The sequence below is a fragment of the Phoxinus phoxinus genome (assembly GCF_949152265.1).
Source record: "Phoxinus phoxinus genome assembly, chromosome: 19".
Lineage (NCBI taxonomy): Eukaryota > Metazoa > Chordata > Actinopteri > Cypriniformes > Leuciscidae > Phoxinus > Phoxinus phoxinus.
This window is the reverse complement of record NC_136894.1, coordinates 6,906,375-6,923,928: the sequence shown is the minus strand read 5'-3', so window position 1 is coordinate 6,923,928 and position 17,554 is coordinate 6,906,375. Positions and strand designations below refer to the sequence as shown.

General features: G+C 37.7%; 1 protein-coding gene across 1 annotated transcript in view; it reads right to left on the bottom strand.

Moving 5' to 3' along the window:
* The window catches only part of csmd2 (CUB and Sushi multiple domains 2), a 256,709-nt gene that overhangs the window by 228,765 nt on the left and 10,390 nt on the right, over positions 1-17,554 (bottom strand). The window contains exon 3 of the mRNA XM_079589756.1: positions 3,010-3,122. Within this exon, the coding sequence (XP_079445882.1) occupies positions 3,010-3,122 (113 nt within the window). The remainder of the gene's footprint in view (positions 1-3,009; positions 3,123-17,554) is intronic.

Here is a 17,554-nt window from a genome sequence, read left to right as displayed (position 1 = left end):
AAATGGACACAGAAGTCACTATTTGGAATTTTTATATAAATATAGCCTATTATTTAAATATTTTAGTAAAAATGTATCCAATATTGAATATAGAATATAGAATTTCTATATTCTATATTTTCTATTGCATATAAAAAAAAAAATATATATATATATATATATATTGTATTCATCCTTGTGTTCATTTAATAAGAACATGTCTTGATTATTCTTTTCTTGTATTTAACTTTAGCATGCATCATTTTGAATACTTGGAAACATTGGAAATTGTTAATGTGTGAAAATTGTCTATTTCAGAATTGATACAGCACATAAAACACAGAGGCATAGTTTTTTAGCCATTTCATCCAGCCCTAAACAACAGCAGACCAAAAGCAAGCAGTCTACACTGCTATATAATGTCCATTAACAAAAACAACATAAATGAGCATATAAACATTTCCATCCCACAAATTAAATAAACCACAAGTGGCTTAATGCCATTTAGGTTTGTTACTCATTTTGTGTCATCTATTCAGTCATCTAAGAGGGAGATTGTTTATCTCCGTCATACAGACTTTCATTACAGAGCTAAATTGTTCTTTCTTTAGTTCAAGATGGGTTCTCACCAGAGCTAGCAGAGAGGGAAAAAAAATGCAGGGCTTGTGAAACGGGTGGCTCTTAACGGAGAGTGGCAGCTGCATTGGGGCTTGATTGAGAGTGTTAATTGATAGCACTGCTCATAATGCCCCTAATGTTTCACCATCACGCCGGGGGGCTTTTTTTCCTGAGAAGATAAAAAGGAAGAATCCAGATGCAAAATGAAGATGCAGAGCCCTCATTTATAATCATTATCCTTTTCCCCTCAGCTCCACCCCTTCACAAAGAGCGGAGAGCACAGCAGAAATTAGTGTTTTGTTTCTGTATATCAATGTATTTATCTACTGTATTTGGTTATGAAATAATAAGCTGTATAATATACAGGTAGCCAGTTATTATAGCAAAACAAACCCATTCAGGGATGAAGCTCGGCATTACAGTATCATTAGGATAAAAAGAATTGTGGATTTGGTAAGCTAATGATGTTCTTCTTGATGAGCAAGGCTTCACACTCCTATGAAGGACAGTCACAAAGGAAATCGCTATTCTGCTGAGTGTCTTGCCGTGGGCTATTGATAAGAGCTCTGGGCTTCTCATTATTCTGCTGTCTTTACTGAAAGTCAGGCCAGGGGCCTGTGCTACATACATCGCTCTTTAATTCTGCTCCTGTACAGTGTTTCAGCAGACAACAGAAGGTCATGTGACAAGAAGTGGCACATAATTACAGTGCCAGACTGAATTAGTCTGATCCGTATGGATGAGATAAAACCTTTCCATACTAGTGTAGGTCATTGCTCAGGGCACGGGACGCTTATGTCCTCTTAACCTGCTCTGTAGGGGTGTAACAATACGTTGTTATATCAAGATATCGTGATAAAAAGAAAGTGACGATATGTATCGGTCATGTAAACGATGTGATTTGCGATATAGAGTTAGTGTTATCCAAGACTCAGCTGACTGTATTTATAATTCACCCAAAAATTTTAATTCTGTCATCATGTACTCACCCTCATGTCGAAAGATGTCGAAGGCCATAAAGGCATAGTAGAATGGTTTAATCCAAATCCAGGGCTTTGTATGATGAACAGATTTACATTGACGCACATACCCAAGTAAACACAAAATGTGTGCCTGACATGCGAGAAGAACATGAGAGTGAATAAGTGGAGAGACTGAGAATCAAAATATTTGAATGAACTAACTTTTAATTTTGGGAACAGCCATTTTGACATGCTTTGCAATTATAACTGTGACTGCATTGATCAAATGAAGCACGCACTCAGTGAACGACGTGCAAACATTACTTAAATCACCATATCGCATTTAGTTTTAGTAGTATGATTATTCAAGGTGTTTTTAGATGGTTTATTCTTATCATGTCAGTGCTTTAATAGTGGGAGAGGTGGGTCATAGCAAGCACCGGGAGAGCCTGTGTGTGTGTGTGTGGCTTGTCTGTGTAAGAGATCCAGTGAATGTCTGCATTGAAAGTGCGAGTGTACTGCGGGAGGGAAAAAAAGTTTCAGTGTTGAGTTTTAGTGATAGTACAACATTAAACTACTAGGCTATATATAACCTTGAAAATAATGTGATAATGCCAAATGTTTGATTTTACCAGTAGAAAAAGGGTGTACATTATTTATGTAGTCAGTGACAGTGTAAGCATGTTTCAGCTTTGGCATCATGAATATTTTTATTCTGGTGTCACCATTGCCATGTGCATTGGGGACAAGGACCAAGTTTTAGTCTATTCAAGTCCACCACCCATGTCCATACCAAATTTAGAAACCCTTTCTTTCAAATGTCCATTTCCCCCCAAAAGACATCCATCTATAAATTTGAACGGTTTTATCATTTTGCATAAACACAGACTACCCACCATAAGCAGCATGAGACAAATTGATTCATGCAAAGAAACACTTGATCTGAATATATAAAACATAATGCATGTCCATATGGACCACGTTAATGTTCTCCATTTGAATCAGACATTTTTTTTCCATTAGTAATGTGCAGATCTAGATGACTGAAAGTTCCCAGAGGCCTCGATTCACCTGCCATCAGTCTACTATTTCAATTAGATAATTAATCTAATTAGTGCAGATTCATTCTCCTTGCTGCCGCTCTGAAGCGAGCATTAATATTGCTGCTTTTTTGGGTCATAAAGCTCTCACATCAAAAGAAATATGACGAGAAGCCAGCATGGAACCAAGAGGAAATATGTTTATGGATTCTCAGTCTTTAAATTGACCGTGCATATTAATGCAATTAGCCTATAAAGTGAGATAAAAGTCTGCTTTTACGGCACGCATGCTTGTGCAAGAGTCCACTTTACATAATTACAGGGTTTGGCCCGAAAGATGAGGGATTGAACCTGTTCCCGGTAGAGAACTGACTTGAGACATAGAGAGAAGATTAAAACGTGATTCTTACCTTCGTACACTGCTTTGAAGCCCTGGCCACTTACAGCGTAGTCTGACAGCAGCCATAGTGTAAGTCTGGGTCCTGTGCTGACTATAGGGGCAGGGAGTTGAAACCCCGTCAACCTAAAACGCAGAGAAGGAACAAAGCTCACGTTAACCCAGAGTATTGTTATACAAACGAACGCTGGAGCTTGGCAGCTGCAAATGTTTGAGTGCCAAACTGACTGCTAAATCTCAATTTCCAGCTTTAACGGAAAATAAAAACCTTTAAAAGCTGTTTACTGTGGTGTAAAAAGCTAACTAGGACAGCACAGGTGATAAGTGAGGGAATTCTGCACAGAATGGGCCTCCAGAGACACCGTGGCTCATGCACCAATCATCAGAATGGTAGCTAATAAACGCTTTACAGACCTATCAAAATCACAATCAATAGAGCAGCTAAAAGAGCTTATTTCACAGGTCAGAGGTTACAGATGTAAGCTATTAACTCTGCTTTCAGCAGTATGCATGCCAATGGCGTGAAACTATCTATTAATTGATTCTAAAATAAACTTCACACGTTCAGCGACTTCTATGATGAGCATAAATACAATTTATGTATTAAACTTTATTTGGATATTTTGGGGGGAATAAAGTTACAAATGCCATGGTGAAAAGCAGAGTTGCGGAAAGATACCTTTAAAAGTAATGTTGCAATATCATTGTGTTACTCCTTAAAGTGAATTATTGTGTTACTTAGTTAATTTTTATAGAAAGTAATGTTTTTTTTTTTTTGCAGGTTTGCGTAATATTCTGAGTTTGCATTTAATTGTTTTTGTTTATTTTGAGGAATACTGAATCTGCTTTTGTGCAAATGATATGAGTAAATGCATGCTCACATTTAATAGAACTTCAATAACAATTATGTTTGCACAACGCACACAACTCTGCCTCTGCCCCTCACACACGATTTATCTCAACATGGGGACAGAAAAGGTGTCAGTCAATAAATGGAGGAAAAGGTAACTTGCGCTACTTATTTGAGAAAGTAACTCAGATAATTTGTTGTGAATTTAGAAGTAATGTGTTACTTTACTAGATACCTGAAAAAGTAATCAGATTACAGAACTCGCATTACTTACTTGTAATGCATTACACCAATAGTGGTGGCAAAATTGTTCAGATATTACTGAAGAAAAAAGCCTCAACTGAAACAAAAATATCTTTAAAAAAAATGTATTATCTTATGAGGGGAGAAAAGCCCTTGAACATCTTCATGACTGTGTCAAAGTCAAAAAGTTAAACGATACTGTAATTTGAACAATTTTAGACAAGGCAAGGTTAGTTCAGGTTTATTTTTAATTTTATTTCTGTGATTTCCTAAAAATGTAATATTTAATCATTAATAACTTTATAAGAAATTTGATTTAAAACATTAAATTGTTTAAATACTGTAGGAAGGTATAAAGACAATGTTATTCGTTTTTACTTGATGGTTACTCTGCATAAAATTTTAAACCACATGAAACCAGCATAAGTATGAAGAGTTCATTTCTAAGAACTTGAAACTATTTTTAAAAGATATCTTATCTTAATATCTTAAAACTCTTATAAATGACTGAACCATGCACATAAATAATATAGTAACACATGCTTGCATGTAGGAAAATAACAACATTTGTTTTCTCTGCGAGGTAAACCTTCATTAATGCCATGTACTGTTTTGTGGAGAAATCCGTAGTATACTGTATGAAGGCATCCTGAGGGCTATTTTTTCCCTTTTTTTAGATTAGAACAAAACGGAGCCTCCAGCAGCCAGGTGTGCTCGACAACTGCGTGTATGTGCTCGCATTTCCCCACAGCACCACTATGACCCATATAGTCCTCCAGGGTGTCAGCAGAGCAGGATGTTAAACCGTGTGATGCAGCTTTAGCTACAGGCAACGCTCTGAGCGTTCATGTTTCAGGGCTCGCATCAGTTTGCCTTTTCAGTCAGATCCCAGAGCTGTCATCTAATCTCCATCAGCCCGAACACAACAAGCGGTCACCTAGCTGCGGCCTAAGCCATTTTAAATGCCTTTGTCAGAGATCAACTAATTGAGCGGAACTGTAGGCAGGAGGGGGATGAGTCAGACAGGTGAATACCTGGTATCTCGAAAGACAACAAAAATCACTTCATACTCAAAAAGCCATTGTTTAAAGTGACAACACTCATTGTCTGATTTTCTCAAACAGAGCAATGTTTTGTTGCTATCCTGAGATCCTGAAAAGATCTTGGAAAAATTGTGCAACAATTACCAAAATTGATAATGAAAAAAAATGTTACTTGGCATCAAATCAGCATATTAGAATTATTTCTATATAGGATCATGTGACAGTGAAGACTAAAATAATAATGCTAAAAAATCAGCTTTGCACAACACAGGAATAAATAAAAAATAGAAATATTTTTTTCTTCTTTTTACATTTACTTTATTTTTAATAATATTTTACAATATTATTGTTTTGCTGTATTTTTTATTAAATAAATACAGCCATGGTGAGCATGAGATAATTCTTTCAAAAATCCTTAAGGAAAAAAAAAAACTTACTGACCCAAATAGTAGTGTATGTAAACCTTAAACCTTAAAAAAGCATTCCAAAACCACATGCTGGTATTTTTTAACTATGGAAGACGACGCAAGTATTTCACCCCAAATTAATTACACGACTTGTCATAAAACAATTTTTGAGTAAACTACTATTTTTCAAAATGCAGCATAGTTCTGGTTTGCCCATGAAGAGACTCATTTTCTGACCAAACAGGAGTTCAGGAGAAGATCACCTCTAAGCAGAGAAGGTAAGAAAGAGGCACTATCATGATCACCACAACAGATGAACTGAAGACTGGTCTGGACAGGAAGCGGTGGGGTGTGCTGAGGCTAGAGCCGGCCTCCATTAGGAGACATTTCCACATGGATGAGCACTGCAGCATCCAGTCCAAATTCTCTATTAGAAAAAGGAGCACTTCCCTCTCCAATTATCCCAGGTGCTTCTTTGGGAAGAGAGCAGGGACACTGGAGAAGGAAGAGGAAATAAAAAAAATACACAACTGGAGAAGGAGAACAGGTGGTGCTTTACAGAGTTCATTGAAGAGGGAGGAAAAACAGATTGAACTTCGAGGCGCGTATGCGCTTCAGTGTTTTTCTGATTGTGATTGCGCTAGGGGTGTGCGATATCATGATTTTAGATTGTGAATGATTAAAAAGTCTCCCTGATCTGCTTTTGAAGAGAGAGAATAGTATCGTGCTACAGTGCACATTCTATCAGCGGCAGTTCTGATGCCTCCGTCTCAAAATACAGTACAACGAGACGTATATTCACATCACATGTTTAGCAATGCAGCGGTAGGGTTACACTCACGTGACATTGCCGTTCTTCGGCATCATGAATCCGTGCCTTAGGTCTTGACAGCAGCCTAACAAACCTGCTGCCGTCTGTGACATTAATGTTAATCAAAAAACAAAAGACAAAGAGAAAATCACTCATTGCTCTTGACTGAATAACTCCGCTTATTAGAGGATATTTCATTCATACAGTGAAGTCTGTAGTTTTTTATTTTTACATTTGTTTAATACATGTCTTACTTGAATGCTAGACTACTATTAAGTGTACTTACTGTTGCTGAAAATATGGTTTAACTTTATTTGATGGTCCCTTTAACACATTCTGTTGACTATAGGTAACATTGAACCTAAATGTCTACTAACTCTCATTAGAGATTGTTAGTAGAGTATTAGTTCAATTTACTTCACATTTATATCTACATTATTTTGTATTTGCCCTATTATTTGCCCTATTATTTGCCCTTGCAATTTCACAACTGTGACAACACCATGAAATATTACAGAAGACAGAACCATTGCTGCTCTTCCCCTAACGTGCCGAATCTGCCAATGACATTACAACTGCACGGAAAACGGTGCTAAGGTGAGTCTGAGGGAATAGAGGAGGAAAGGGGGAGGTAAAATAGTGACTTTTACCTCTGTTGTTAACAAAATTAGCCAATCCCCATTGAGTATTTCACTTTTAGCGGTTAGAGTGTTGAGAACAAATACATCACAGAGGAGGCTAGCCTCCCTTGGTACCTCACCCAATCATCGTAGAGAAGTAAATTATGTTTATTAGTTTGAACTGCTACCACTGATAATGTATCATCAACTACCTCAATTATGGAGAGTAGAGCACTTGGTAACACATTGTACAGTGTCCTTGACACATATCTTGCAATGCATGTACTTACCATAGTAATAACAGTAAATTATTCATAATTACATGCAACTAACCCACAACCAAATCTTAATCCTACCCTAACCGTATAGTAAGTGCATGTAGTTACTTAATATTACACAGTACTTAAATATATAATTACACCTTAAAGTAAAGTGTAACCGAGATCTTTAATATTTGATCGCCAACAAATTTACCAAGCTACCAATCGAACAGTAGCTAACAAATTAAATATGAAGGAAACCCCCTCGCCTAAGTTGGATATTGGCAATCAGCTTCACTAAACGGCCTAACATGGACATTTAAAAGGACAGAAGGATGGATTTTTGCTTCAAGTGATAGGCTAGGTGAGTGAAATTATGTTTGTATTGTCTTGCTGTATGCCTGCCATTTTATTTAAATTTTCTGTCTAAAAGTGACCGAAAAAGCCATTAAAAGCAGTTAAAGCAAAATAAATAAATAATAATAAAATAATAATCCTAGAGAGGGAATGCCCAGACCACTACAATTTAGCGTGTCTCCTCTATTTTAAAATCCACCAGCTGCCACTGATTTTTAATAAAAAAAGACAAAATAATAATAGTATCGCCCACCACTACTTAATGGTCTACATGGTCTGTCATTCTTCGTTTTTCTGTTGTTACCTAGCAAGGCTATTTTTTTAAATAGTGAAATTAGTTTGGCTATACTGCCACAGTGATTTGCAAAATAGTCTTAAAAACCAAGATAAGAATCATGATAAGATCATGGATTGTGATCCTGTCTGAAAAAAAAATCATGATCTGATATTTGCGCCATATCGCCCACCCCTAGTGTGTGCGTACAGTCTTTATTTGCATGCAGTCTGCTGATAATATACAGTAAGTGTTTGAATATTTGAGTATGCATCGTTTAAATGTGAGTATCAGTATGAGCGTGTTCTCAAAATGTGTGTGTGTTATGAAGAGGGTGTCACTATAGAAATTCCCCTGATTAAAGCCATCCGTAAACACCCCACCCGCCCTCATCCAGCCTTCAGGAGCTCCAAGCACAGGCTGATTTACTGAGTCCTGCACTGCTTCATAATAAAATGTGATTAAATGGAATGTCAGGCCGTGAATAATGAACCTCGCCGTCCAACCACTGTCACCACACATCAGAGTGGCTACCAGTGCTCGGTGTCCCACAACTCTACAGTTCTCAGCACTAAACTATAACTGGGGTTAACACTAAACTGGCCACATTAGCATAGTTGGCACTCTCTGGATTTCAGACATGGCCTTGCTCCAATAATAATGGAAGCAGATACTGTATCAGCACAGCATGTTCCAAGGAAGCGAAAGCAAGCATGCCAATGTGAACTGCGTATAGTCCATTTGGACTTTACAAACATTGTCTCTTATGCTTAAAGCTAGGGTTGGTAATCCTGTTCAGAAACATTTTTTTTTATACTGGGTGAAATGCTCCTTCCATTCTGATAGTAGTCAATACATTATGTGTTCAGAAAAAGGAATGAAACAAATCTGACCTCTGTAGCAGCTGTAGGACAGAAAAAACTCTGACCAATCACTGCCATTCGGTGCGAATGTAAAGAACCAATCAGATGCCTTCATGTCTCGTGCCCGAGCACCACTGCGTGCACAGCAGTGATGCGTGGGTCAATGTATAAACAACCCGCACCCGACCGACATTTTCAACTAACCCGCCCGCAACTCGGACCGCAAAAAAAAAGAAAGAAAATATTGTACCTGACCCGCGTTTTTTAAAGTAGCTATAGTAAATGCTCATCGCGTCATGGGCCATAGACGGAGGAACTAGGGGTGCGCATTTTTCAGAATGCTGTATGATATAGCCTAGTGTTTTGTAATAAAGGCTTGATTTATTCATTTATTTCGTTTCATTTTCTTAACAATTAAGATGCTGCATGCGTTTATCCAGTCTAATCGACGTGTGCGTCTCTCCCCGGACTTTCCCAACAAAAATCCCGCCCCCTCTCAGCAAATAGGCTACATAAAACTGACATTACTGAGCTATATGCGTTTAAAAGTAGCCTATTAAAATGGCACAATGGCATTGCTCAGTTCAACGTGTTGGGAAATCGGGCATTTTGTCCCGCGTCAGCTTTTATTCAAAAGTTAATAACGCGCTCAACATTCAAAAGGTAAATAAGGATTTCCCACTTTCATCTGCAGACTGCTCGAGCGTCATCCTCGCGCATTCAGCCAATAAAGTGTAGACCTATGTATTTCATGGAACATTGTGTCTAGTACTATATAAATTACAAAGGTAAACGACCCGACCGACCGCGACCCGAATATCATTAAAAATATTTTTGGATGACTCGTAACCGTGGGCGCAGGCACCCGCTCATTTTGGATCAACCCGCGCATCACTGGTCTGGTAGGTACATGCAGCTGACTCCAAATGTGGATGCGCGTTCATGTTTGTGGGGGGGCGTAGCTTTGGACGGAGCACTGACAGGAGGGGGCGGAGCTTAGAAGAGGTGCCACTTTCAAATCTGGCTAGCTCTCCAACATTACCTACTCTAGCTTTAAGCTGAAAAGAATATCATTTATTGAAAGAAATAGTTGTATTTACAGTCACCTTTGATAACTTTTAATGCATCCTTGCTAAATAAAATTAAGTTCATAAAAAAAAAATGACAGCATCAGCAGCGCGTTGCCAGGTTCGTAGGATCACAAAACTCGCTCTTCCCCCTTAAAGAAAGCACCATCCTATGCACTAGTTTTATCACTGAGGTGCCATGCTAATTTAGTTTTACAGACGTCCATTTGAGAAACAATTACCGTCCAAATTAGGACTATATCCAAATATTTTGCACATTTAAAGGTAAATGTCAAAATTCAAGACTTAAACTTTCAAATTAAACCACAAATGTAAAGCAACAACTGAAAGCAATATGTGTGACTTGCATTTTCCCTACCAAACCGCTAGACGGAGCACAACTGAATGAAACAGAGCGCTGGGGTTGTGCGAGGATTTTTTAAAAGTTGAGACACTTTGAATTAGACTGTGTCTTCTAAACGCTAATGGAACGAAATGCTAAAACAACAAATGCAACCAATACCACCTGCTTGCGGTTTTGTTAACAGCATCAAACTAAAGCAGGCTGGCCTTTCACTATTCTCATTCAAAGGATGAAGGTGGGAATCGCTGAGCCAGCCATATTCCAGCAGGAAGAAGGACACCCTGGAGAGAGGAAATAAAGAGAGGGGAAAACGGATGCAGGGCCAGGATTCTGACAAGCAAGCAGAGTGAAAACATTAGGGAATAAATTATAGAGAAAGTGCAAAGGTGAGTGAGGAATATGTTTTGTGTGCATGCATCTATCAATCATATGACATATTCCGGTGTAAATGTGATCTGAGGTGAATGAATCGACAGCTTGTTTCTTTGGGGGTGGCTGGAAATCTGCAAGCTCGTCTAAAGCTATATGTGAAATGTCCATTAATAATTGGGTTCTTTTGTACGTTGTGAATGAGGATCTCTCCGTCTGGACAGAACAGAGTCCACCTGTAGGCCAGAGGTATGAGGTGTGGTGAACTGGATTGATGGTGCTCTCAGCGCAGACTGCTGCGTCCAACACAATCATTGCCGTAACTCTCTAGTCTTCAAGGACTCGGAGCATTCCTGGGTGGCAGCAGTTATGCACCCACTGGAGCGCCTCGGAGTGGCTAACGTCCAGAGTAAAAGCCGTCCAATTATCCTCTCCTGCCATTATTTCCAACCTTCATAAACGCATGCTTCTCCATTCCGCCTACCCACACACATTTCCACTCAAACACCTCTCGCCCAGCTACCAGAGCTATTTTTGCACTGCTACCATGATGGGAAGATAGTGCAAGTCTATCATGGCTCGTAATATGTATGATGAGAGGTTTAGTGCTTGAGACTGGATTACTGTAATGTATCTGACTTAAGAGTACACACAGAAAGGAAAGCAACTACACACGCCAACCGAGGCCTCGGCCATCTGCTAGAAACATCTGTGAGGAACTGCATTACAGTGTCGTATAAGATCCTATCCACACTTTCTCAATGCCAGTTCGAATACAGGGAGCGTTGTTTGATATCGTGTAGTAGCTAATCAGAAATATATTTTTAACCAGCTAGCACTATGCTATGCTAACAAGCTGGCTGCTGGCTTGCCAACTTAAGACTAAACGAAAAAAAGGGAGATGCTTTAATTTGACCATTTTTGACTTTAGTAATATAATGTGACAATTTAAAAGTCATTTATTCTCATTCAAATAATTTTTAATAAGGCATGTGATATGGTACCCATAAATAGAGTGCCATTCTTTGTCTACGCCAAATACATGCTTTTTTAGGTCAAAGGGGTATACGATCTTGCAAGACTCTGGGCTTTCTAAGACATAAATCACAATTGAGAGAATCCAGAATGGAAGACCTCTTTTTGATCTCCTGTTATATGTGATGAAGCACCGGCAGCATTGGTAGTGAAGGATATCTAGAAAGGTCTGTACTGTGTAAAGTCCTCAAATCAAATATCATCTCCATGGTGATACCTCATTAGTCTGTTTGGTTTGGTTCAGTTCATGTCAGCACAAACAATGTCAGCACAAATAGCACCTATTGGTTTTTAAATATTGTGGAAGTTAGCCTTAATATTACTGTAAATATTTATATTGTAATCTTTGAGAATATATGAATAGTAAAACAGTTCACATTAATACCTTTAATACATATTTGCTCTTTATCAGTTGCTTGGTTGGCACATGCAACATTAGAAGTATGCAACCTGCATACCAACTCATAAGCAAACAAACAAACAAGTGATACATTTAAGCAAACAAGTGATACAAATGAAAGCAAGCAAAAGTGATACATTTAAAAAATAATATTTTTTGGCGAAGTCTTGTATGTTTTTTTTAGTTCTAATTTTCTGTGTCATGTTTTTTTTTTATCTTCTGCTCATCTCCCTGGATTTGCTTGTTTGCCTGTGTCTTGGACTCTGTTATTATCTCGATTGTCCTGTGGTTTTGACCTTATGCCTGTTATATGGAATATGATTGTGGATTACCCCCCATAAAGCGGCGTTTGGCTCTTCAACCCAAGTGTCGGAGCAGTTGCGTAACAGCACTATATAAATGTAATAAATCATTATTTTTATTATTATAAAAGACCAATTATATAAATAAAAGCATAAATAAGTTTTTAAAAAAAATCATAAATACATAAAAGCCAATAATCTAAATAAAAGCATAAATAGAAATAAATAAAAATGTTAAACAAAAGCATAAAAAATAAATATATAAAAGGCAAATAAAACATAAAAGCATAAACATAAAAGTTAATTATGTAAATAAAATCATAAATAAATAAAAACATAATTAAACAAATAAACGCATAAACAAAAGCATAAATAAATAGCCACTGACAGAACATAGGCCTATACAATATAATGAAATGTTTGTGATAACTGTCTGTTCAAAAGCCAAAGCACAGGAAGTCCCACACTCCGACTTCCTGTGCCCTCCTACCTCCCACTATCCCCACAGCTCAAAAACTCTAAGAGATGGGAGCACAAAGAGGTCTTCCCATTTTATTCACTTCTAATTCCAATCTACAGCAATACTCCTTTTCTTAAACAATTAGGCCATTATTTCTGTTTAGCCAACATTTCAACAAATGTGCCGAGTCATTTATCCTGAAGCTCATTCGGAGGTTCCTGATGTCACATCTCAGCCGCTTGCTTTTCAGAGTTCTGTCTTTTAAATGCTACTTCCTTTACCATAAAAAAATTAAATTAAATAAAAAGACCTTTGGAGAAATGTAAGTGGAAAATGAGAGAGAGGATGACCAAAAAAATGTGTAAAAAATAAATACATAAGAGAGAGAATATAAAACAAAGAGGTGCAAATACTAAAGGGGAGTGAGGTTGAGCAAGAAGAAAAATAGTGGTGCGGGCTAAATTATTCAGAGTGGAGAAGCAGTGATATAATACTTTGCTGATCAGGCAGAGGAATTTTAGGGCCATAAAAAGCCCTGAAAAAAAAAGAAGGACGGAAAGATGAGTTATCGATGGGTGAGCACAGTGGGAAAACTCATCACTAGGGGATAAATGGTCCTAAATGGCTGTGGAGCTTTTAAACATTGTGGCTATAATGACCATCTGCACTCCCCCATCACACACCCTGCTCTGGGCACTCATCAAAAATATGCACACAACACTGATAACCCTTATGACCAAAACACCCATAATCCCTTCAGCCCATCTTCTACGGCCTTTCTTACATTCATCAAGTGTTTCCAAACAACCCTTTCCCTTGCTATGCCTCTTAAACATACAGTAAATTAGCACACATGCTCTACACAACCCATCAAGACAAAATAATAAACCTGTTGAGGCCAGGGGTTGACGGACGGAAAGCCATGACATTGTTTTGCTTAATCCGTGTAACAGTTTGGGATTTGAAAACGTGTTTCATTTCACACTCTTTGACTGATGATGGGGAGCAAATTCGAGTAAATGGCTTGACACTTATTACCACAAGAGCTTACACCTCACAGTCATCATACAGGCCTCAGAAAACCGCACAGTTTGGTAATCTCAATAGACAGAGAATGAAGTGACGTTGGCCCTGCCGAACTCACAATTGATTCCAATGGAGTTTGATGTTAGCAGTGGCTAAGCTAACGGTGTGATAGTCTAAAAGCATGAAACCACAAGGACCATGCAAATACTCTGTAAAATACCCAATTTTAAGTGTATATTTAAGTATTTAAGTTCTCAACTTCTTGGATAATTTTTTACATTTTATTATCCATGCTCACTGCAATGATTTTTAGGATTGCTTAAGTAAAAAAAAAATCATGTGATACCCCCTTAAAATATATCCAAAAGAAATGCTCCAATCATTGTCAATTTAATTTTGGGATGTACATCACAATATTGAAGAAAATTATCTGTTGATACTTCCGTTACATCATGAATTTTAAATTCTGTCTAGGTAGAAAACTGACTATAGGTTCTGGATCTTGATTTTGATGTTTGTTTTGGATCATTGTCCTGATGGAAGATCCAACCACGCCACATTATACGATTTCTAGCAGAAGCCGTCAGGTTTTGAATATTTATCTGTTGATATTTGATAGAATCCACGATGCCATATCTGAACAAGATGTCCAGGACCTCCAGCAGAAAAATATGCCCACAACATTAATCCAACGGTATATTAAATTGTGCACATGGGGTACTTTTTATCTTTGTGTGCACCAAACCCATCTAGCGTGTTTTCTGCCAAAAAGCTATTTTTTTTTGTTTCATCTGACCAGAGAACCCTGTGCCGTTTGAACCCCTCCTAAACAACATGTGGGGATGTAGGGGTTGTTTTATTTTTTTTGGTAGGCTTCTGAACCCAAGACTCTGCAATTCTCCATCTGTGATCCTTGAAGAGTCTTTAGCCACTCAAACTGTCATCCTCACCGTGCATTAAGACAATATAGACACACGTCCTCTTCCTGGCAGATTTGTAACATCTTTAGTTGATTGTTTGAAGATTAGTTGAACTTCTTAATTATTGCCCTGGTGGTCAAAATGGGGATTTTCAATTATTTCGCTTTTTTCTTACAGCCACTTTCTATTTTGTGATGCTCAACAATATTTTGATGCACATCAGAACTATATTCTTTGGTTTTATTCATTTTGATGGATGATTAAGGGAATTCAGCCTTTGTGTTTCCTCATATTTAAACTCCTGTGAAACAAGAAGTTATAGCTAGACAATTTAATGTTCCTAGTCACCCTGGTGTGCTAAAAAAATATATATTAATGGTTGGGAATATACTTCAGAGATATTTTCTCATAATAAATTCTAGGGGTGCCAATAATTGTAGCCAACGTGTTTTGGATAAAAACATTTATTTCATAATGTGATTCCAGGGGTGCCTTTAATTCTGACCACAACTGTAAGTGTCAGTAAAAAAATACTGAATTTTTGGGTGAAGAAGTATCCCTTGAAGCTTGGAATATAAGCTCTGGAATGTTAAAATGTACATGATTAATTCTGTTTTAATTTAAGAGCTTGTTCGTATCTTTACCCTATTTCTCAGCAGCATCAGATTTGTGATGTATGCACCTACAATTGGAACAGCTCTGACATCAAAGATTATTTAATAGCTTTTCTGTAGCAAAGCTTTTGGTTTAGAACCACTTATTAGTTTTCTTGTAGTGATTCTCTGAATTTTAAAGCCCTCACAGATGCAGTTGCAGATAATATTTTGTTTGGCTCTTGTAGAAATAACAGTGGGATCATTTGTGTTAATTCTTATCTGAACACTGCTTATTTGTGTCATTGTCCAGAATGACACTACTGGAAAAAGGTGAACGCAACCTGGAAGCACTTGCCGTTAACCTGGACGAGGGCCCCTCAAACCTTGTGAAGGAGTGCATGGTAAATTATTCAATTTTTTTTAATTATTGTATGTTTCTCTAAAACCAACTCCCCCTTTCACCCCTGATCTGTTGTTAATTGTTTATTTTTGTATTTTACTTTTTTTTAGGATGTTAAACGATGCGTTAACCCTAACCCCTAACCCTAGATGTGCAACACCACCCTGGGAATCTATGTGGTCAGACATGAAGGGCATCATGATTTAAGGCATCTGAATACATTACAACCTGAACAATGTGCAGATGTGTGTTTTTCGATGCTTGGTCTTATTTAATTAATTATTTTTCTTGAAAAGTGAAGGATAAAATTATATTTATTCTTTACAGAATACATATTTTGTACATGTTCAAGTTGGAAATGTTTTTAAAAATGTGAAGAAAATTGTAAAAAGTGAACGTATTCATTGAATAAACTCATGAAGCTGGATTATTTGTTTTGGTTGAATGTAAAAATATAAATTGTAGGATAATTAAATTTAACTTAATTATTTTGAAGAACATGGAGACTGTTAACCTTATTCAACTAAACGCCAATGGATTAACCTTTATGTAATTAACTTAATGTTACATAAATCCAATGTAACCCGGTTACGTGGAACCTGTTGACAAAGTTAATTAAAGCCAACATATCATTAAAGTGTATTTAAAGAATAAATATAAACACTCACAAATGTCTTTAAGCATACTACAGTAGTACTGTTACATTCTTGCTCTTTGCAAAGTATCTAGAGTAACACTGATGACGGGTACTTATTTCTACTCGCATGATAAAGATAGAGTGATGAATAAGAGGTAATGTTCTTTAAAAAAAAACAGGCTGATTAGCTGAAAGAATAACAAATCAATCAAAACCCATCATTCTGAGCAGGTCTGTACCAATAATCAGAGCATCACAAATGAATCCATATTCCAGCCAACTGTTTGCAATTACATTTTTAATTGGATATTGAGACCCAGATGGAGGAAGGAAAGGGTGTCAAAGACCTTCTCCCCAGTTATTTATCTTTATTCTCTGGGATATTTTCTTTGGTTTCCCCTTTCCCTCTTTTGCTTCTTCCCTTAGTTGCCTGTCCGCTTTTCCTACACGTTCCTCTTTCATCTTTTTATTTTCCCCTCTCCCTCTCTCTCTCTCTCTCTTACTCGCTCAGCCCTACAGACTCAGAGATTAATTATTCAAATGTTATCTTCATTGCTGAAGTGTGAGTTAGGAAGGAGGCTCAGGGCTTCAGCCGCTACCTAATCCTGACTCTTTCAAAAAGCATTCAGCCTTGGAGGCCACGGACAAAATTGCATTATTTGTACATCAGTTTATTTTATTGTTCTTTCCTCTTCACAGTCTCCAACAGCAGTGTGTCTAAATTCTAATAAACTCCAAAACAAGGTTTAGCCCCTGATTTGATTAGATGCAAAAGGGCATCGGGAACACATTGACCGTTGCTGAGAGACTCCCTCAATCTCACTTTCATGCTCTGTTTCTTCCTCTTTCTATCTCTCTCTGTCTCTCTTTCCCTTCCCCATTACCTTTCCTCTCAGCCGGACTACATATGGCTCTGTTGTTATTTGTCTTTGTCTCTGTCTCCACCCTCTTCGTCCACACTATTTTTTGCTGCTCATAGACAGGTGGAAAACAATCTGTCACTCTTGGAGCTTGTGGAAGCAATACGCACAGCTAGGGGATCCATGCGTCCACTCCATTAGGAGGACCTTGGCGGATCCATATTTAGCCATGTTCTCCAGAGGTGCCAAGCACCTTCACATTTACATTCTAGAGGAGATGAACCCTTCACCGACATGCTGACTCACCACTGCAATTTGACAAGTACTTTAATTAAAGGAGTTAATTGAAGCCACTTCCTCCCAGCTCATAAAGAGCTTGAAGAAGAGTCCCATA